At 38.9% G+C, this 22,757-nt stretch overlaps 4 protein-coding genes across 5 annotated transcripts in view; 3 read left to right on the top strand and 1 right to left on the bottom strand.

Moving 5' to 3' along the window:
* LOC133713704 (uncharacterized) lies at positions 1-10,862 on the top strand. Its single transcript, XM_062139735.1, has 14 exons — positions 1-622; positions 784-873; positions 2,243-2,305; positions 3,124-3,210; positions 3,337-3,480; positions 3,616-3,776; positions 4,376-4,610; positions 4,743-4,853; positions 5,850-6,908; positions 7,017-7,280; positions 7,990-8,175; positions 8,275-9,429; positions 9,523-9,861; positions 10,246-10,862. Exons 1-14 carry the CDS (start codon positions 206-208, stop codon positions 10,567-10,569), a joined length of 4,635 nt encoding a protein of 1,544 aa, XP_061995719.1. The 5' UTR covers positions 1-205; the 3' UTR covers positions 10,570-10,862.
* Positions 10,863-11,904: 1,042 nt separating this feature from the next.
* Positions 11,905-13,877, top strand: LOC133715175 ((+)-borneol dehydrogenase 2). The gene is made up of 2 exons (XM_062141566.1): positions 11,905-12,045; positions 12,752-13,877. The coding sequence occupies exons 1-2, from the start codon at positions 12,020-12,022 to the stop codon at positions 13,548-13,550; spliced, it is 825 nt and encodes a 274-aa protein (XP_061997550.1). The 5' UTR covers positions 11,905-12,019; the 3' UTR covers positions 13,551-13,877.
* A 4,399-nt stretch (positions 13,878-18,276) lies between these two features.
* LOC133718260 (calmodulin binding protein PICBP) lies at positions 18,277-21,705 on the top strand. The gene is made up of 2 exons (XM_062145085.1): positions 18,277-21,268; positions 21,374-21,705. The coding sequence occupies exon 1, from the start codon at positions 18,558-18,560 to the stop codon at positions 21,252-21,254; it is 2,697 nt and encodes an 898-aa protein (XP_062001069.1). The 5' UTR covers positions 18,277-18,557; the 3' UTR covers positions 21,255-21,268; positions 21,374-21,705.
* A 218-nt stretch (positions 21,706-21,923) lies between these two features.
* The window catches only part of LOC133718261 (uncharacterized), a 2,569-nt gene continuing 1,735 nt past the window's right edge, over positions 21,924-22,757 (bottom strand). For both annotated transcript variants that reach the window (XM_062145086.1, XM_062145088.1), the window contains exons 4-5: positions 22,592-22,713; positions 21,924-22,383 (exon numbers count right to left, since the gene is read on the bottom strand). In XM_062145086.1, coding sequence (XP_062001070.1) covers positions 22,077-22,383; positions 22,592-22,713 — 429 coding nt within the window. In that variant the 3' untranslated portion in view covers positions 21,924-22,076. The remainder of the gene's footprint in view (positions 22,384-22,591; positions 22,714-22,757) is intronic.

Here is a 22,757-nt window from a genome sequence, read left to right as displayed (position 1 = left end):
TAATTACCGAAGAACGAATCAGTAGAGTAGTACCCAAAACCCGAATAGAATCGAAGAACCGCCTCCGATGATTCCATAAATTCACTCTAAGTGGTTACAGAGCTCTCTCTCTCAGACCCAAATTTTCATAAACCCTAACCCCCAAAATCGTAGGTTCCCTCCAAAACCCGCATTGCAAAACCCTAATTCGTCATTCTCGTCGGCAATGACGAAGGTCTACGGAACAGGCGCGTACGATTTCAAGCGCCACCATGTTGCCGAGTACCCGGTGGAGCTGAACCACCAGCTCGGAGACAAGCCGGTGGAGGCTAAACCCGGTGCGGCGCTGCCGAGCTCGATAACGCTGTCGGAGATTCAGAGGGACCAGCTCACTATGATTGCCGCTGCCAATTGGTCCAAAGCCGGCGGGCAGGTGAAGAAGGCGTTCGACGCGGAGCTGGTGAAGAAGATTTACGAGACGGAGTTGTGTGTGAAGGAGGGGCAGAGGAAGACGGTGCCATTGCAGAGAGTGATGATTTTGGAGGTCAGCCAGTACTTGGAGAACTATCTCTTTCCCAATTTCGATCCCGAAACGGCGACGTTCGAGCACGTTATGTCCATGGTTCTCATGGTCAATGAGAAGGTATTGCCTTTTGGAATTGCAGTGTTTACTTTGGTCACATTAGGGTCCAAGTAGTTTTTATGCTTTAATTTGTTTTCTTAGTGCTTTAAATTTTAATTTTGGGATTTGAACGAAAATGTCTACTATGATTGAATTTGTGTACTTTATTTCCTACTTTGCAGTTTCGTGAGAATGTGGCAGCTTGGGTATGCTTTTATGACCGGAAAGATGCCTTTAAGGGATTCCTAGGAAGGGTTCTTCAGCTTAAATCGGTTTGTGCCCATTTTCTCTGGTTTAACATATTCCTTAATGCATCATATATGTGCTAAGGATTTTTTATTTTATGTTTTATGTCAAGGCTATTAACATTTGGAAGTATGAACAATAACACAATAGTCAATTACTGTGGAATATGGTATCGGTATTCACATACAGCTGGAACATTTTATTCCTTCTCCCTCATTATGTCAAGCTTGTGTAGTGAAATTGTATGATTGCTCCTGTGGTTTACATATGCCCGTCTTTTATGCCTCTACTCTTATGGGTATTTTTCTCATGGAAATTGGTATGCCAGAAGTGCCAATAAGGCCCAAACGATTATGAAGAGTTTACATCCTTGGTTGTGTTATAACTTCTGAACCTGTAACCCTGTGTAGACGGGAACAACTCAAAACCCAGATAAATATATTCTTGACAGTACCAATTTTAAAGGATAAGCTTTGAAACATTTTAACTAATAATTCTTCTTAGGATTATTGTGCGCTATTATCTTCCCATGCCCAACCAATGTGGGCTAGTAAGAATGGTCAGGTCAAGGCTTTCTCCCATGTGGTTTGGGGTTCCAACCCCCTCAAGAACCTACCTGGCTATTTGCTAGACTCTCCTGTCTCCTAAAAATTGTAGGGTTCAGCAGGAGGCCTGGTTACAGCCTAGATCAGCAAAGAAAGTCCTAGGGTTTTCTGAGTGTATAATAAAAAAGTCCACAGGATGTTACTAAAGTCTTTGTACTTTTTTTCCCCAGTATCTGTCTTTCTTTTGTTTCTTGCTGCTGTAAACTTCCTGTCCACAGCTTATGTTTCTGGTCCTCTCTTATCAATAGAAGTCTGTTTTTTTTGAAAAGAAATTTGGTGCTTCAAAGTTCAAACACTATCTTCAAGATTTATAATGGGCCTGTATAATCTTCCCTGGCTAGTTAGTTATATCTTGATGCCCTGGTATATTTAGGAAATATTCTGTGTGTTTACATGCATGTGGGATTTTGTAAATAAGTTTTTATTACGAATATGGATGGCATGCTTATTGACATGTTAAATGAAGCCGACTTCCTAGTTTCATTCCTTGCTATTATTTGCAATCTCATGTACACATGGAGAGATTGTAAACAGTAGTACTTCTAAAACAATTAAATGAATATGAAAATAGTGCCGAGTTTGCATGATTTATGATGAGGCATCCAGTCAAATGGTCCAATGATCTTCAAACAGTCGGAAACTGATAGATGTGATATTTGACATTCAAATATGAGAATGAGGCCATAGCTCTTATATACTTGTGCTTCTCTTGTGCTGGAGATAAATTTGATGTTTGATGGTTTTTTTGTGTGTTTATGTTGATTTTGTTATGTTTGCATTATGTCTGCAGGAAAGAGAATTAAGTATAGCAGAGAAGACAAATTATCTAGTATTCATGATAAATGCCTTTCAGGTATGGTAGAATCCTAACGCTTGCTTTAAGACTATTGTCTGATTAATCCATATATGTGTTAGAATCATCTTTTGTATTAGACAAAACCATATTTAAAATGTGATATGCCCAGGTCAATTTTTTTTTTTTTGATAAAACAGAGTTAAAAAAAATTAATAGAAACTTTAAAGAGAGAAAAAAGCAGACAAGAAAAGCACCCTTGCGTGTCAAACCCTCCACAAACAGCGCAGAGGGGACGCGCACTCAAGTATCAATAACTAGAAATTCCATAAATTATTCAGTGTAAGTATATTTCATCAAGAAAAATAGTTTTGAAATATCATAATTTTACTAAAACTCCACACAAGTTCAAGGAGATTAACTAAACTCCCATTTTCTAGGGAAAAAAAGTTAGCTATCCGCAAATAAAGTATTCACTCGCTTTAAAAGTTTAGAATAAGAGTCAAAAGTTTCGGAATTACAAAGTTTTGATTCGTTTTGAGAAGAAAAAGAAAAAGATAGAAATAAGAACCTCTCAGTAAGAAAGGACTGGTTTAAGTAACAAAGTCAACATAGATAGTTCTGGCCAAAATATTAAAAGTACAGATAGACAGATACATTATCAACAATAAAATTAGTAACTTTAATTAGGAAGCATGTATCCAACAAGTACTTAATTCAATTATATTGATACGGATTCAATGTTATCTTGTCAATCATATACACTCTGATTGATGAATTAGAGCAAATTCTGCAAGTACTTTATTCTTTTAACAAGTTCGAGTATTGTGACAAAGTTGAATGTAATATATTCTTAATCTTTTTTTAATTTTTGACAGAGTTTGGAAGATGAGATAGTCAGCGAGACTGTCCTTAGGTTGGCAAGTTTCCAATCCTGGCACAGTTTGTCGTATGGTCGTTTTCAGGTACTACAACATATATGGTTATTTTCAAATACTTTCTGCTTGTCATCAGGATCTATGTGGCCTGAACTTTTTGGTGCATGATTTGCTTCTCTTTATTTATTTTATATTTTATTTTATTTGCTGCAGATGGAGCTAGGTCTAAATTCAGATTTGATCAAGAAATGGAGAAGGATGATAAAGAGGGAAGCTGCAAAACATGGAGAGTCTTTTAACCCCTCAACTACACTTGAAGTCCAGTTTTTGAGAAACCTCATCGAAGAGTTCCTGGAGGTAGTGAATTGTACTTCTTTATTCTTAGAAATGCTTTTAAGTTCTCCCCACCAAGAGATGCTTGCAGTCTGTTATCATTAGCGAGTTGATATTAATGAACTTATGGAATTTTATTTTTACTTTTACCTCTCCTAGATACTTGATTCCAAAGTCTTACTGCCAAATCATGGTGTCAATGGAGAGGATCAACTTCTTGATGCCAATGGAATGGAACACATTGATGATGCTTGTGTTTTGTACTGTGAGAGGTTTATAGAATTTCTTATTGACCTCTTGAGCCAACTACCAACAAGGAGGTACATATTTTGTTTCCTTTCCGATTTGATATTTAGTTTTTGTTTGAACACATTAAGTACCTGTTTTTTCTCTCCCATTTTGCCTGCATAATTTGGTTGAATTGATACTGAAATTAATATTGTAGTCATAGCATGTTATTGAAAGTCTCTGTTCCCTGTTCTAAAGCATATCCTCAGCTTTTTATTTATTTTTAATTTTTAATTTTTAATTTTAATTATTTTAAAGTTCATTCTAGCATCTTGTGGATATAGAAGTTTGATTTTAGCATCTTGTGGCTATAAAAAGTTCATACTAGCATCTTGTGGATGTTAGCTTCTGTATTGAAGGATGGTTGTGTATGTTATATTTTTCTGAATGTGTATCTGCCCATTAATCCAAGTTCCTTTTTAATTTTATTAACAATGCGGATGTTTATTAGTTTCTGGAAATATGATATCGTTTAAGAAAAGTCACAAATTGGTTTTGTTTTTAAGTTTATATATTGAGATTTATACTATTGGAAGTCTTGTGATTTTTCTTTGTTATAAAAGCTGGACCTTTAAGAATTTATGTCATTTATTTTTCCTTTGTTTCTACATAAACATTGCTGTTGTTGCAGGTACTTGAGGCCACTTGTTGCTGATGTTGCTGTTGTTCCGAAATGCCACTTGAGTGCATTGTATAGACATGAAAAGGGGAAGCTCTTTACCCAACTTGTTGACTTGCTGCAGTTTTATGAAGGATTTGAGATTAATGATAATGTCGGGAAACAATTGACGGATGATGAAGTGCTCCAATCTCATTATGATCGAGTACAATCTTTCCAGCTGCTTGCTTTTAAAAAGATTCCTAAGGTGTGTATATAAGCAGTCATAAGAGATTCAATTTAAAAGAGTTACTAAATTTGTAGAGGACAGAGTTCCATGTTTTCTTTTGATAGTATATTGTGCTTATGTCCTGAAGTTTCTTTCCCTTTGTTCTTGCAGTTGCGAGAGCTTGCATTGGCCAACATTGGTTCAATTGACAACCGAAATGATCTCACGAAGAGATTGTCTGTTCTTTCTCCTGAAGAATTGAAGGATTTGGTTTGTTCAAAGGTATGTGGAAAATATTGATTCACCTTTTTAAAATGCTGTTGTTTGAAACCTCTGTTTTTCTTTTTTCCCTCCTTTTTGTTTTTCTTTGTAGAACTGTGTTCACTATCCAGCATTGGTACATATTTTGTGTTCTTAACTTCTAATGAAAGTCAAGAAAGAAAATTTCAACTAAGGAATCAAAGAAAACATTGAATAAAAAACAGAGCATTGTATGAAAGTATAAAACAAAACCAAAAACAGAGAGACGGATGAGAGAAAAGGTGAAGCGGAAGTGATATGGTGGACGCGACTTTAGGAGGTCAGATAAAAAGATAAAAACACGGAGAAAGTTTGAGACACTGGGTTTGGTGAGATAGCTGAGTACATAATGAAATTAGCTTTTCAGTTCTTTGATAAAAAAAGTTTTTTGTATTTTTATTTATTCAAAAAAGACAGATGAATAGGTAGGGTGGCATGAACTTTTGATTTATAATTTTATTTTAAAATCTAATACGATATAAATGTTAGGGTGTTCAGGCCTTTGAATTTTGATCCTCAGCTAACAAATACTTATAGGAACTTAGGCATACATTTTATAGGCTGTTTGGAGACTGCTAAGTGGTGGAAAGAAGTTGAATTTAGTGATTTAAAATGACTCAGTGAAAAAGAGAGAAAGATGACTTGTGTAGGTAACTCAACTTTACAAAATAAAGGCCTAGTCTTGCGAGCATGATGTTACGAATTGAGACTTTTAATTGTATTTGTGCTTGATTTTCAGCTTTAAGTTTATGGAAGTTAGAATTGAAGTAAATCACTTGACTGGAGTTTGTTACTCTAGTTAAACTGTGTTTATATTTCTTGCAATTATTTCATTCCTTTCCTAGTTATCTAATTATAAACTGCATCTTTCGGGCTGTCAACTTTCCCATTTCATCTTTCTCTGCTTTGTTTTACTGGGCATGTTTGCAGTTCAGTTTATACTTAAAAACTCATTATGATATTCTTTTCATCATGCAGTTGAAACTGATTTCTAAGAATGATCCTTGGTCATCCAGGGTTGATTTCCTTACTGAAGTGATGGTTTCCTTTTTCAAGAGGCAACAGTCTCAAAAAGAAAAAATAAATGCTCTTCCACTGTATCCAAATGAGCTTATCATGTGGGATGAAAGCCTTGTGCCAAGCATTAATTACTCTGGAGAAGGTTGTCTGGCTCTTCCAAAACTTAATTTACAATTTTTGACGCTGCATGATTATCTCCTCAGAAATTTTGATCTCTTCCGTCTCGAATCAACATATGAGATTCGTGAGGATATTCAGGAGGCTGTGCCACATCTTAATGCTTGCATTAATAATGAGGGAGAAACTGCTTTCCGTGGTTGGTCAAGGATGGCTGTGCCGATTAAAGAATTCAAGATCAGTGAGGTAAAACAGCCAAATATTGGAGAAGTTAAGCCAGCTGCTGTGACAGCAGAAATCACTTTTAGTATATCCAGTTATAAAGCACAGGTACGATCAGAATGGAATGCTCTTAAAGAGCATGATGTTCTATTTTTACTTTCCATACGCCCTTCCTTTGAGCCTCTAAGTGCAGAAGAGGGTGCCAAGGCTAGTGTGCCTCAGAGGCTTGGTCTTCAATATGTGCGGGGTTGTGAAATCATTGAGGTTCGTGATGAGGAGGGAACTCTAATGAATGATTTCACTGGAAGAATTAAACGGGATGAGTGGAAGCCGCCAAAAGGAGAGTTGAGAACTTTGACTGTTGCTTTGGATACCGCTCAGTACTACATGGATGTTAGCAACACTGCTGCCAAGGGTGCAGAAGATGTTTATGGGACATTCAATATTTTGATGAGGAGAAAGCCCAAGGAAAATAATTTCAAAGCAATTTTAGAATCCATTAGAGATCTTATGAATGAATATTGTATTGTTCCTGACTGGTTGCACAAAACATTTCTGGGGTATGGTAATCCTTCTGCCGCACAATGGACTAATATGCCAGATCTCTTAGAAACCGTAGATTTCAAAGATACTTTCCTTGATGCAGACCATCTGATGGAATGTTTTCCAGATGATCAGGTTTGTTGATATATTTCCTTTATTTTGAAGGTGTTGTATGCATAACAGGTTTTTGTATCCTGGAGAGTGTTTTGACCAATAATTCCTGTTTTCATGTTCATTGTTTAGGTTTTCTTTGTTAGTCCAGATGGTACGGAAAATATGGATCCAGGGCCTCCTTTTCGAATAAGGCTTCCCAAGAAGATCAAAAGCAGCACTAATGCTCTTCCAGGCAATAAGAAAGCAAAGATTAATTCTATGAGTGATGTCCCCATTGAGGACTCTGATAGTGAGAAAGAAAAATTTGTTGTCGAGGCATACACCCCTCCTGACCCAGGGCCTTATCCGCAAGACCAGCCAAGGCAGAACTCAGTTAGATTTACACCCACTCAGGTATAATCCCTTCTTTTACTCTTTTGTGATGTGCCATTTTCATGCTCAAGTATCCGGTTTCATTCTTATATGACACCTTACACCACAAATAGAAGTTCATATGTATATAAATCTGCTCACCTAAAACCTAAATTGGTGTTTTTATGTATATAGATTTTAAAGCTTTTCAGAACCTGTTCTTTGTAGGCATTCCATACAAGGTTATCTACTTTTCTTTGTTAGAATCAATGCACATTTGCAGAAATGTCTAGAAGATAGCCAGTCAGGCTAGAATTGTCTGACCAGCTAGGGTGCTGTATTATAACAGTCTTCACAAATATGTGGCTAGGAGAAACCCAACCGTTAGGCAGGACGATTGTCATACTTCGGCATTCTCACTTTATGTCTACGTTTGAGGAGAAACTGAAATTTTATAATGAAAAGGCAAATCAAACAGTAGAGGACAAGAAGTCTTCAATGAATCCCAAGAGAACACAGCACTAGGAAAAGAAGATAGTATGATTGTAATATAATAAAGGATAATTTGTTGTTTATAAACAAAAAGGATAAGATGTTGAGCTTTTAAACATTTGGTGGTGTATGTGAAAAAAATTACCACTTAGTTTTTTAGTTTTTATTTACTTGATGAAGCTATGATAGATTATCAACAAGCTGTGGATTATAAACCGATGTCTTAGTTATATTATTTCTGATATTCCTTTTTGTGTAGGTTGGAGCAATCCTCTCAGGTATTCAGCCAGGACTAACAATGGTTGTGGGTCCACCTGGTACGGGAAAGACAGATACAGCCGTGCAAATTTTGAATGTTCTGTATCATAATTGTCCATCTCAGAGAACATTGATAATTACTCACTCCAACCAGGCTCTAAATGACCTTTTTGAAAAGATAATGCAGGTTGATTAATATTCTTAATGTTCTGAAGTTAAGTTTCTCTGCTTAAGCTCGGATTTAAGTTGGAATTAATTCGTTTTGTTTTCCTTTTTGTTATACCAGAGGGATGTACCTGCACGCTATCTTCTTCGACTTGGGCAAGGAGAACAAGAGCTAGCAACTGATCTTGACTTCAGTCGGCAAGGCCGTGTCAATGCCATGCTTGTGAGGCGGTTGGAGTTGCTTAGTGAAGTGGAGAGGCTGGCAAGATCTCTCCAATTGCCCGAGGATGTTGGTTATACATGTGAAACTGCTGGATACTTTTGGTTGCTTCATGTATACTCGCGCTGGGAGCAATTCCTGGCTGCTTGTAACCAAAATAAAAATAAACAATCATTTGTTAAAGATCGATTTCCCTTCAAGGAATTCTTCTCCAACGCACCAAAGCCAGTTTTTACTGGTGAGTCATTTGAGAAAGATATGCGGGCAGCTAAGGGTTGCTTTCGTCATCTAAAGACTGTGTTTCAAGAGCTTGAAGAGTGTAGGGCTTTTGAGTTACTGAAGTCTACAGCTGATCGAGCAAACTACTTGATGACGAAGCAGGCAAAGATAGTTGCCATGACATGCACTCACGCAGCTCTGAAGAGGAAGGATTTTCTCCAGTTAGGTTTCAAGTATGATAACTTGCTGATGGAAGAAAGTGCTCAAATTTTGGAGATCGAAACTTTCATTCCAATGTTGCTCCAGAGGCAGGAAGATGGTTATGCACGGCTTAAACGTTGTATCCTGATTGGTGATCATCACCAGTTGCCTCCTGTTGTCAAGAATATGGCCTTTCAAAAGTATAGCCACATGGACCAGAGTCTCTTTACAAGGTTTGTCCGTTTGGGCATTCCTTATATTGAACTTAATGCCCAGGGTAGGGCCAGGCCAAGTATAGCCAAACTTTACAACTGGAGGTATAGAGAACTAGGAGACCTTCCTAATGTAAAGGAAGATGCCGTTTACAATAGAGCAAATTCTGGATTCTCCTTTGAATATCAATTGGTAGATGTACCAGATTACCATGATAGAGGTGAGTCTGCCCCATCACCTTGGTTCTACCAAAATGAGGGAGAAGCTGAATATATCGTCAGTGTGTATATCTACATGCGTCTACTTGGGTACCCTGCAAACAAGATATCAATATTGACCACTTACAATGGCCAGAAGCTTTTAATCCGTGATGTTATCAACAGACGATGTGCTCCGTATGACTTCATAGGCCCTCCCAGCAAGGTATGTTACAAGATCAGTTTATTGTTTAACTGATGTTAATGACCTCTGTGATCTTGTTGGTAAGACAATGTTTTTGTTCTGTTCTGTTTACAGGTTACAACAGTTGACAAATTTCAGGGTCAGCAAAATGATTTTATATTGCTCTCTCTTGTGCGTACTCGCTTTGTGGGTCACCTTCGTGATGTTAGGAGATTGATTGTTGCCATGTCTCGTGCCCGATTGGGTCTGTATGTGTTTTGCCGCCGTTCTTTGTTTGAGCAATGCTATGAACTTCAGCCTACCTTCCAACTTTTACTTCAGAGACCTGATCGCCTTGCTCTGAATTTTAATGAGACTACACCACACACAGAACGCCATGTTGAAGAAACGGGGCCTGTCCATCTTGTAAGCAGTGTTGATGAGATGATCAGTATCTACCAGCAGCTTTATGCGGTAAGCTTTCCTGTATTGACATCTAGTTCTCTGTGCATTTGTTTATGATTTAATCTGGAAAAGATGGGGAGAGCTTGAAAACATAAAAATAGTTTGAGTGGATTGCCGTTTGGAGCAGCATAAACAAATTAAAGATTTGAATAGGCATGTTTCTGTTTTTGTGTTTGTGTTTATATATTGAACAATTATCTTCCCTATTCAAGTTAAGTGTATGCCATTTGGAGCGTGTTTGGGTCTGCTCAAGTTCTTTGTTTTGTATTGCTTCTTATGCATCCATTCTTGTATGTCTTGTTGCTGGAAGGATAATGGAAATTGTATTTACGGATAAGTGGATGAAATTTCATTATATGTGATTTCTCACAGTTAATATCTTCTCTTTGCCAGGTGAAGTTTCATCAGTATGTTGCTCCTTCAAGTCAATTAGTTCCATCCATGGATGCATTGGGAGAGCAAACAAGTCAGCAAACTGATATGTCTGGGCAAATTCCTATGGATGCAGATATCCCTGTATCTGCTGATGGGGCGCCAGACTTTACACTGCATGGAAGCAATTCAGAACTGGGTGAAAAATTGGATGTCGCAAATGGCCAAAAAGTGGATTCGTCAATTGAGAATCATTCAAATGGGGTGACGGAAATGGAAAGTAGTCTGGATGATGCGCATGTGGCACCTGAAAGCAATTCGGATCAAGTGAAAATGGAAGAGTAGTCTGCCCGGTAGTGGGGAATTTGTTTTGGTTAGTTGCTAAATCTGCTATAGAATTCGAGTTCAGTTTCTAGAGTGTATGGATGGCAATCACCCTGATTAATCTGCCTTGGTAGCTAGCTAGAGATGAGGTATATGAGGGTCAACACACCACACTTCAGTTTTGTGGTTTGTGGGATGGAAAAGACTAGCTTGAGAGAGCATGTATTCTGTACAGGGAACCTTATGAAAAATCCATGTACTAAAACAATTGATACTTGTTTATGGTTGATCTCATCCGAGTCAAATGTTTTGAAGTCGAGCTCCTCTCATTTAAGAAGTCATTAGGTGTGTTTGTTAAACCAAACCGGTTTCTCTGATGCGAAGTTTTTCATAACCATCAGTTTAGAACTTGTTATAACTAGTAGTGAACTATTGATCTAGCCTAATCCTAACCAATTAATTAACATTACAAGACGGAGAGATCAAAATATAAAATCTTACAATTTCTACTTATACAATACATTTAGAACCTCACCGTTGCACCAAATCTGTGAAGTTCTTAAATCTTTTCTATTTTTAATTTTTGAGAAAAAATCGAACACACTTATTATTCATGCCAATAACATTACAAAGGACCTCGCTATGCATATAACCCCATTAAAATAAGTTCCTTATATAGAACATTGTGCTGAGAAACACAGCAGGCTCCAAAACAAGTATTAAGAGAAAGAAAAAAAATAACTCAGAAAAAATGAAACTCTTCTCTCTTCTATTTTCACTCCCTCAACCAGATATGGAGCACGAAGACTTGTTAAAATACACTTGAGAAATGTTATCAATATCTGTATAAACGCCAAATATGCTGGGTGACATACCAGAAGTCTGTGATGTTTCATCATCGACAAAAATCTCTCAATGCATTATGCATTTGTTCATGCATTTCTGAACGGAGAGAAACACACAGAGCTATATTACCGTCGAGACTTGGATATCAAACAAAAGAAGCAAACTTAAGAGCAAGTTCACCCGTTGGGTCACCGGGTCACCTACTATTCACTACTTTTTAGTGTATATTTTCATTCTTTGGGTCACGAAATACACTGTGCCCGTGACCAAGGGCACGAAATACACTGTGCAGGTCACCATGGTGACCTAGAACACTGTACAGGGTGACCCAGGGCACGAAATACACTGTGCTCGTGACCCAGAGGGTGAAATTAACACTAAAAAGTAGTGAATAGTGGGTGACCTGGTGACCCAACGGGTGAACTTGCTCTAACCATATCAGAGGACCAAAAACACCAAAAACCAAAGCTTTGAATTTCAGTTGAGACGGCGCACGTGAGGAGCGCACGTCAATTGATATCCACGTGAGAAGCACGTGCCCACCCCTAAAGATTCGCAAGTGGAGCACGCATAATAATGGTGGCAGTGGCAGAGAAAAGACACAAAGCGCGGGCTGTCCACCACCATGAATGAAGAAGTTCCAAGCCGGAGGTAACAACCTCTCATCTTTCTCTCTTATCTTAGATTTGGCTTTGCTTACTTGGTATTCTATATACCAACTTACCATCTTTCATTCTTCATTCAAGGGATCTTCTTTCCTGGGTTTTGCATGTTTTGTTCAACTAATCTGGGTCTTCTCTTCTTCTGTTTCAAACTTGAATGACCTTTACTAGTAGTAATCTCAACCTTCCTTTATGCTTAAATGAACTGAAGCTGGGCTTTTGCAAAATAAATACTAAATGATCTGACATCTATTTGGAACCAGTAACTACGTTGTTGCTCAAAGCTCCTGTCGCCCAGCTTGTGGTCAACTGAAATCTAGACTATTTGACTGCATCTGAATCTGGAATCTTTTTCAGAGCTACTGAATATTTTAATCACAGAGTGTTGAGATTTACCTTCCGGCGGCTTAGGATCATTGTTTCAGCTATTTGCTTCCTACCCGATTCAATTTGGACTTCGTATTACTATGTTTTGACTGTTGTTGACTCATTCAAGAAATCTGTTTCCTCAAGAAAAGCCAAAGGTGTTGGAAATATAAATTCTCATGTCTTGTATCTGCTGAGTTCTGCAGTATTTGATCCATTATATTATACAGCATCTTTTTTCACAGTGGCTGGATCGCTATGACTCGTTCTATTGAATTCGATGCTGTAGAATTCGGCAGTTACATGTTCAATGTTTTTCTTCTCCTCAGGTTACTAGGGAAAGTTGCATTGGTGACCGGTGGAGCCACTGGGATTGGAGAGAGCATTGTCCGCCTATTCCACAAACATGGTGCAAAAGTTTGCTTAGTTGATGTGCAGGACAACTTGGGATTGCAAGTCTGCGAGTCTCTTGGCGGCGACGCAAATGTTTGTTATTTCCATTGTGATGTCACAAAAGAAGCTGATGTTAGCGGTGCAGTTGATTTCACAGTTGATAAGTATGGCACACTTGATATCATGGTCAACAATGCTGGGGTGTCAGGTTCACCCTGTCCTGATATCCGCAATGCAGACTTATCTGAATTTGAGAAGGTATTTGATATTAATGTGAAGGGAGTTTTCCACGGAATGAAACACGCAGCTAGGACGATGATCCCGCTGAAAAAGGGTAGTATCATTTCTCTTTGCAGTGTTGCAAGCACTACAGGAGGCCTAGGACCGCATGCATACACAGGGTCCAAGCACGCTGTGTTGGGGCTGACCAAGAATGTTGCTGCTGAGCTTGGAATTCATGGCATACGTGTTAACTGTGTCTCTCCTTATGCAGTGGCGACTAATTTGGCTTTGGCTCACTTGGCTGAGGAAGAGAGAACCGAAGATGCCTGGACAGGGTTCCGGGATTTCGTAGGGAGACATGCCAATTTGCAGGGAGTGGAATTGACAGTTGATGATGTTGCAAATGCTGTGCTTTTCTTAGCAAGTGATGAGTCCAGGTATATAAGTGGGGATAATCTCATGATTGATGGTGGACTCACGTGCGTGAATCACTCGCTTAGAGTCTTCAGATGAGGAGTAATCTGAGGTTGGAGCTTGTTGTATTGCTGTTCTTGGTCAGCTGGGATTTTCAAGTGGTATTGGTCTTCAGATGAGGAGTAATCTGAGGCTGGAGCTTGTTGTATTGCTGTTTTTGGTCAGCTTTTCAAGTGGTATTGGCTAATCGTATGTTTGGAAAGGTTGGACATGAATCGTGAATGCTGGGTATATATCATACGAACATCAACTGATCAATTTCTGTTCATCTGTTTATGATTGTAAAATAAATTGAATCATGACGAAATTGAAACTGAATTGGATATCATTTATGTGAGCTAATAAAATGGTGTGATTATAGCTGAATTGTGTAATAATTGCTAGAAATTGACTAGGAAATATGAAGGATGCCACTATATCAAATTTTTTATTCACTGTTGTGTGTTTTTCATTTATTAGAAAGACTAATATAAATATAAAATTATTATTGTGGCATTTCACCTTATGTGACCGTTGATGGCGCACAATTACGTTATTTAATGAAATTCTCTCAACGTTATTTAATGAAATTCTCTCATTTGTTGGTTTTGTGCTACATTAGCGGTCACATAATGTGAGATGCAAGTGATGCATTCATGTAGTATTACTCAGTAGTTATTACTTGCTGCACACCTATACAAAACTTTCATTTTCTATCTTAGAATTTCTTAGCGTGTGATTCCGATGAGGACACTGAGCTGACGAGTACTTCAGTGAACCCGCACGCTGAGCTACACTTCCATTGAGATATGCAAATAGAGAGAGAGGCCGTTAACAGGAAGTCCGGACAGAGTTATCCGGACTTCACTCCTTTAACGCTCAAGTTAGAGGGGAGCAAAGTGGAAGCCATCTTTGGGATAAGTGGAAGTAGGAAATGATCAGTACTTAGAGAGTGGGAGTGAGACCTCCTTATATAGGCGCTGAGGATGACTGGGGTCCAGGCCAGCTGTCAAACTGACTCAACCTGAAGGCATCACACTCATCCACGTGTACAGACACACGCTCTTCTCTCATGGATTCGTTATCCTTCCTATGTGGGACCCGTCTATAACCACCGCACGAGCTAAAGTTCATACGCTCAGTAAGTGGGCCCGATAACATTCATCATTAAACTCGAACACTTTTCTTAGTATTCATTATCAAATTTAATTGTTTGCAAAATTCTTCAAATTTGTTAGATAATTCTGTACTACCAAACGTCACGACAGTATTCAATAGAAATCTACCGAATGTTTTCATTGAGTTTTGCTGAACACTTAATGGATCATTGTACGATTGTTCGGTAGAATTTCACCAAATATGGGAAGTTAGGAAATTCCTATCATGTTGGTTTCATTTCGCGGTATGTCATATAAGTAGTATGTAAAAATAGGGTGGTGTTTGGTAGAATGTAGTGCATTAATCAAAATTAAAAGGGGAAATGATCATTTACCCGATTTTAGGCTAAAAATTGTCCACTTGCTCCACCAACTGTTTTTTAACCCCATTTACCCAAAACACTCTAAGGGATTATTTCCCCTTTACCCAATTAATTCTTTTTTCTTTTTTTTTTGAGACTTTTTTGCCCTCTTCTTCTTTCTCACTTAGAGAGAGAAGTCACCTTCCACCTTGCTGTGCTCCGGTGACCAGTGGCCGGCGCGGTCTCCGGCGACCGGTGACCGGACTCTGGTGAACGGTGACCGGATTCCGGGAACCGGTAACTGAAATCCGGTGACCGATGACTGGAATCCGGAATCCGGCTATTATTGCCTCCCAGTAATCATATTACTGCCCCCCAGTAATCATAATATTGCTTCCCAAAAATCATATTATTGCCGTCCAGTGAATTGTATGAACTCCCAAAACCAAAATGAATACACTACAGGCACAATTGATCAATTTATAATCATATTATTGGCTCCCAATAATTATATTAGTGCCTCCCAATAATCATATTATTGGCCCCCAATACAAAGTCTAATGTCTCTACTGCCTCCCAATAGACCACCAAAAATGCACCATTTTGTAGGATTCACAGATAATTTGACTTTAATACACTGAAAACAACATGTAACTTATCAAAACACCACACTATAGTGATCCATGTCCCTCGTATCAAAGTCTACTGGGGGCCAATAATGTGTCTACTGCCCCCCAGTAGACCATTAAACAAACCCCACAGTTACATTGCAATCTCAGGATACCGGAAAAAAATTAAAAAAATCTCATTATACCAAAAAAAACAAAAAAAAAACATCTGGGCACCCAGGATTTGATCTAGGCACCCACCGGACTGTGAGGAGTCGTCGGAGCGTGTTTCACGTTGGAGCGGAGTCGATTCGGCCTGGGTTCGGAGTCGGATCGGAGTTGGGGGCTGAGTTGTGGCTGTGGGCTTTGGATCTGTGGATCTGTGGTTTGGTTGTTGGTGACGCCGGAGGTGGATCGATCGAGGTTGGCCTGAAGCTGAAAGTGGGGTGCCGAAACAGCCATGGCAGTAAGAGAGAGAGAGAGAGAGTCTGGTTCGGTGACGGCGGCGCTTGGGGGTTGAGCTCCGATCTGGGGGCTGGCTTGAGGGACCAAAGACGGTTGACGATCGTTTCTGATGGCAGTGGGGACTGGATGTTGAGCTCCGATCTGGGGGCTGGCTTGAGGGACCAAAGACGGTTGACGATCGTTTCTGATGGCAGTGGGGACTGGATGGAGGTGGTGGCCCGGAGCCTGAGGTGGGGCGAGAGATAGAGAGAGACCGGAGCCTGGTGTGGTGCGCCGGAGCAGAGAGATAGAGAGAGACCGGAGCCTGAGGTGGTGCGCGGCACAGAGAGAGATAGAGTGAGAGAGAGAGTCTGAGAGGAAAGAGTTATTATAGGGGCAAAACTGTCTCTAGAGGTTAGATTGGGTAAATGGGGTTAAAAAACTCTTGCTGGAGTAAGTGGGCATTTTTTGTTCTAAAATTGGGTAAGTGGTCACGGCCCCAAATTAAAATTCAACCAACTGTATATAGGACTGATATGATAAATCAATATAATGCAGATTTAATAATGACATTAACTATTTCTTTTAATCTTACATCTCATAAATACAAAAATTTAATCTTACATCTCATAAAAACAAAAATTAAGTACAAAATCACATGAACTATGAAAGAAAAATTTTAATCGAAAATTACCAGTGAAGATTACAGAATAATGACTGATTTAAAAAGGGTAATGACAGAAAATTGCTACCTATGTAACTGCGTCCTCTCAACCAGTGATCGCACATAGAGCTGTAGTCCTGAACAATAATAAAACCTCAGAAATGGTTTAGGACTTTTTGATAAAAATGTAGAGAATTAAATGTGGTTTAATGTGAAAGTGCATTGCCACACGAGTCGTAATCATACTGGGGTGACCTTTCATTCACAAAAAGACACATTCGTGATTCATGCCCTTGTGCAATATCAACAAAAATCAATCGAGTATAACATATGGCCCCCCATCTCCTATCATTCTTCATCATCTCATAGCAAAGCTTTATTGCTTCATTGGGAATTCAGAAGAGGAGGAGCGTCCATCTGTTGTTTGTAAATGGATCATTTTAGGCTCTTCGTGGGCCCTACAAGCTGCCCATTAACGCCGACCACATGGCTGATCTTTCTGCAAAGTGATGCCGCCCAACCCACCTTTTCTGGGTTGCCCAGTCAAACAGTTCATAAGAATAAACCAAAAGAATATATAAAATTATGATGCTACTACCCTTTCCCACCCTCATTTTGCACTCCTTGTCTGATGTTGTTTTTCTTTTGAAATCCTGTTACATTGCTTCAAGTTTAGGTTTGTTTGGTGTGCCTTGTGTGAGAAGTCAACATGTGGTCACCAGCTACATTAGAATTAGAGTATGTTGACTATCTCGGTGCGTATTAGTTAATGCATTACTTGAGAGGAGTCTAAATAATAAAGATGGAGAAGAAAATTAAAAATTGTTTCAATTCAGTAGTTAGTTGTTATAAGCAGATTGAAGCAAGTAGGGAACCTTTTACTTTGTTCCATTTTCAAAGATATTCCTCTTAGATTGTGGCAACCTTAATCATCTCACAATCTTCAATGAATGTTTGGATCAATGTATGGCTAGTTGTTATGTAGTTTTGGTGTGAACAGGCCTTTTTTTTTTTCTTTAGCTTGTCGTCTTAGATTTTGCTAAATCACCTTTAATCATCTCCCCAATCTTTCTAGGGGAGAATAACATAATTAGAGCTCAACAACTAGCTGAATTTTTGAAAGATTATGAATGGTATCTATCTATTAAATACACCCACAGAGAAGCCAATAAATATGAAAACTAACAACTATTAACAACTAACTCTTTTTTATCCTGCTATCATTGAGCACATCACTACCATGCAAATTGATTTAACATAAGGCAAGAGAATCTGAATGGGCCTCAATAATCCTATACTTATAGTGAAGAGAGAGCAGGTAATTCCACATTGCATGACTATTATGCAAATGGATTATGACCCTCTAGCTGCTTCTCATCCAAATCATAGAGGGTATTACTGTCACACCAGCAAAGGTTTGGTTCCATATCTAATCAGAACTAAATATAATAAGTCAGTGCCCTAATGTGGACTTCTCATGTCACAAGCTTTTCTGATAATTCAATTCAAAAAAAGCATAACAAATAGGAAACACAATGCATAAGAATAGGGCCCAAACTTGAGCTGTTATTGCATGTCAGCGTCAGACTCTTGTCTTAGCCTTATTCAAATTCCATTTCCCTCAGCAAAGTCACAGCTCAAAGTTAAACAAAAAGGCCACCCACTGCAAACCAAAGAAAAACCAAAACAGGGAACCCCAAGGAATCTCTGGTTCTTTGGGTTCCAAGAATTCCTTTGCTTTCCTTGTGCAAGTGATTTTACATCCAAACAAACCATGCCTGAAGAGGTAATTACTTATCTTTCTCAGCTTTGAATTCCCCACCTCCAAAGGGAAGACATAGCCCTCTTCTCCCTATTGCCTATTTGTCTTTGCTTCTGGTTTTCCTTTCAACATGGTCCAAAGAAAGGTACAAAACCAGCTTGCAAAACAAGCAGATCCTAATGTTAAATTCGAGAAGCGGTTGGTGAACCTGAAACCATCTTCTCAGTTCCAAGATGGCAAAAATAGAGGAGGAGCTGATTTGAAGATAAAGATGAAGAAGTCAAGATCAACCAAGCTTTCAGATATTGAGAGCTTGAGATCACCATCATCATCATCTTCATCACTACCTTTGAGAAAGAGCATGTCCCAGCCCGGAAAGCCACCGCCTCTCAATGTTCAAAGCATTGCAGCAGCAGCAGCAGTCCCTCTGAAGCAGGCTTTGACCAAAACAAGTGATGGCTCAGCACCAAACTATATGAAGTCCACCAGCTGCTCTGATGCAAGGAAGGAGCAATCACAGGTTAGTGTTCGAAGTTCTCCGGTTATTTCAGATAGTAAGAATCAAAACCGAAGAAATTTGAGCAATTCAAAACTTAGCTCTGGCTCTAACACTAAATCAGCTAGGACTTCTAGTCTGAAGCTGGTGAGAACTTTAATAAAGTCCCCTAGTTTTAAGCATGCAAGAGCTTCAGCCAAGAAAACTTCCAGGGTTGCTCTTTGTGAAGATGTGAGAGTTCAGAAAGCAACTTGTTCTTCAACACTGAAGGACTCAAAGTTTCCTAAGTATCTGATGATTAGTCCTGGCGGAACGGAAGCTGAGGGAACTTCAATGATGAAGGTCTGCCCCTATACTTACTGCTCTCTTAATGGACATCATCATTCACCTGTGACTCCACTGAAGTGTTTCTTGTCGGCAAGAAGACGGTCTTTGAAGAACCAGAAGATGGTGAAATTGCAAGCTCTAAGTCCTCGTAAAGCAAAGCCATCTAATTTGGGAATGAAGGAAAATGATTCCAAGCAAATGTTGTATGATGACAATGAAAAACCTGCTCAAGAAGAAGTCGGGATCGATTTCTTTGTTGAAATATTTGCTAAAAGCAAGGAAGATGATGCTCAAACAATTTTTGAGAATATACCTGAAGCAGAAACCATAGATAGCTTTCCTGAAGAGGAGCAAAAAGAAGATGTGGCTGATGAAGAATACCAACCTTCTTTGGATCAAGAAGAACCTGCCATGAGAAGCTGTTCGAGTGAGAGTGACACCGATGGACTTTCGAGCGTTGAAGTAGATTATGCCAATTCTGAAGCAACTGACATGGAGTGGGAGGAAGGGCAATTTTCCCTTGCAGTGCTGTATGATGATGATGATGATGATGAATCTGGTTCAAGTGGTGGGTTTTCATCAATTCAAGATGGTGATATGCATGAAGAACCTGTGATCAAGTCTGATGCCATTGTCAGTAACTGCAATGACATCATTCATGATTACTATGAAGTACTGCAGGAACTTTTCGAAGAGAAAACTCCATCTTTTGAAATTCAACTCAAAAATGAGGGCAAAAAACAGAATTTCGGCGTTGAAGAATCTGAAAGATTGAGCTATGACCAATTTTCTTACACTGAAGATTCATTTGAAGAAGACAGTGAACTATCAGAGACAGAAATAGAGATATCTTCATCTTCAATACAAGAGCCAACGGAGGACCTAACAGCAACTGGTGAGGAAGTTCAAGAGAAAATTGGAATGGAGTCCCATCTTGGAGATGTTGAAAGCCACTACTACACTGCTGCTTGTGAGACAGATGAAGCTTCAGATAGCCAACCAATGAATGAATTTCAAGATGACGGAACAACTATGTCGACAAGTAACCATATTTCTAATGCCGCTCAGGATATCAGCACAACATATGAAGCTGAAACAAATGCAGAGAAAGAGAATTCAGAAACAGACCAAAATTCTGTCACTTCTGTTTCTGGAAATCAAATGGAAGAGGCACAGAAAGTTGAAGACACCGAATCCTCAGCAGATATCCAGATTTCTGATTCAGCAAAAACTATGGTTGTACATGATGAAGATGCTAGTAAGGTTGGTGATAATGCGGACACTGCTGAAGATTGTAATTCAGGCCAAGGTATTGCTGATGAAAGCACTTTTGTTGAGGGTAAAGATAACCTGGCTAATTGGGAGTACACAGATAATGCTAAAGCTGAGAATCATAGCTTCACAGAGAAGGATCAAAGTGAATTTAAGAAGGAAAATATCTCAAATTCCAGTGAAGGTGAGGATCAGAGTGATCTAAAGCTGAAGCAAATAGGTGTAGCAGAAAACAGTGGTGGAGACATTGATGGAATGGAAGTAGACAACAATTCAGGGCCAGATGCAGCAGAAACTTTTCGTAAGGCCAATAGTAGCATCAGTCCAGGGATGAAGAGAAAGTTTTCCCATCAAGAAAGCAATTCCGACGAAGAACTCTTAAACACAAACCGGAAATGGAAAATCAACTGCAAGAGAACTATCAAGGATGAGGAAGAACAATGGAAATACAATCAGAGAAAACCCAATTACCTGCCGTTGGTTCCTGGCCCTGAAGCAGAGAAGGTTGACTTGAGGCATCAGATGATGGATGAAAAGAAAAATGCAGAGGAATGGATGCTCGACTTTGCAATCCAACAAGCTGTCACCAAACTTGCTCCAGCTAGGAAGAAGAAGGTGGCATTGCTTGTTGAAGCTTTTGAAAAAGTCATGCCAGTGCCGCAATATGAACCCCGTTTGAAGCATTCTTCAGCAGCCTTCAGTCATGCAAGACCTATGCAAGCTTGTAGCTGATGGTAGTTGCTGAGGTGAGTACAGTATCATAACTTCTGAGGTCTATTTATAAGTTCGTATTAGTAGTTGCTGAAAGGAATTCATATCTCATATTGCTGTGTTATACATTGTACATACAGGAGGAAATTTCAGAGTGCTATATCTACAATAAGTCAATGAAGTAAGAGGTATCCACAGGTCCAGAGAAACGACTATCATTTCTCCGTTCCTATCTGAATTTACAGAGGAAAACCATCATGCAATGATGGGATTCGACATTTGGAATCGAATCTGAGATGTGGGTGTTGTAGTATAGCTTGCACAATAATTTATGTAATGCCAGTTTAACATTATAATGGTGTTGAACAGATGTTATTAAGCAATCTTTTGCTGTTGTAAGGGGGCACTTATCTCCCAGACATTGTACTATTGCTTGTTTGATAAATCAAGTGCAGAATGACTGCTGTGTTCACCTCCTATGTCATGTTAGCAACTTAGCAACAAAGCAAACAAATCTAAAGTTCATGCATGCCACAATTGCTGTGAGTAGCTTATAAGTTGCAACTTATCTTCCATGTCAAAAGGACACTGCGAATCTAAACAGAAAAACAGGGCAAGAAGATGATGACTGCGATCATCTAAAGTCTAGTTCTCACTATTCCTCATAGTTTGAAATTCTAAGCAAGATCATACATAAAGATCATCAACAATATTGACAACACTGCTCAATGCACAGTTCTTAAAAAATTGAACTCAACTGTTGGCTTGTAGTACAGCAAAGTATGTTCAATTTTTCTTTTACAAATTTCAAATAATTACAAAATTATGGCACTAACTTCTTGTCTAGGGGAACTTTACTTTGATTCCAGGAGACTCCAAAAGAAGTGAACGGAGCTTTGCAGAGTAATTTCCTAGACCACTACGGTCTAATCTTTGCTCTTCCAAACCAGTTTCAACTTCAAAAGAACTAGTCTCTGAACTTTCAATTTGTTCTCTATCATTTTTACTTGTGATTTCATCATTAAACAACCCAAGGGCATCTGTTGTAGAAAGGGAATGAACAGATTCATACAATCCCTGAAATCGAGTTCTTTGTTCTTCTGTTTCAATCAACTTCTCCCTTATGCCATCTGGAAGGGAAGCCAATGTGCTTCATTTTGGTTGAAGATAGACCAGAATAAGTCAAGAGAAAAAGAACATATAAGATATGAGGCGGGGGAAAAAATAATTGCAAGGAAAAAATTTAGTGTGGAATGAAGAACTTACAATGAGAGAGAGAGAGAGAGAGAGAGAGAGAGAGAGAGAGAGAGAGAGAGAGAGAACAATAAGAAATGCAAACTTCATATATTTTATTTTACCTTGTAACACCTCTCACAAGACCCCAGTTGTAACCAACAAGGACTGATTGCTTAAAGCCAATATTGAATCCTTCCTGAGAAGAAGCTTCCTTTCCAGCTATAACACCATCACGGTATCCCATCTGCATATTTTCAAAAATTAAGGATGAACTAGAACCACTTGATC

This window comes from Rosa rugosa, chromosome 6 (genome assembly GCF_958449725.1).
Source record: "Rosa rugosa chromosome 6, drRosRugo1.1, whole genome shotgun sequence".
In the NCBI taxonomy this organism is placed as follows: Eukaryota; Viridiplantae; Streptophyta; class Magnoliopsida; order Rosales; family Rosaceae; genus Rosa; species Rosa rugosa.
This window is presented reverse-complemented; position numbering and strand designations above follow the sequence as displayed.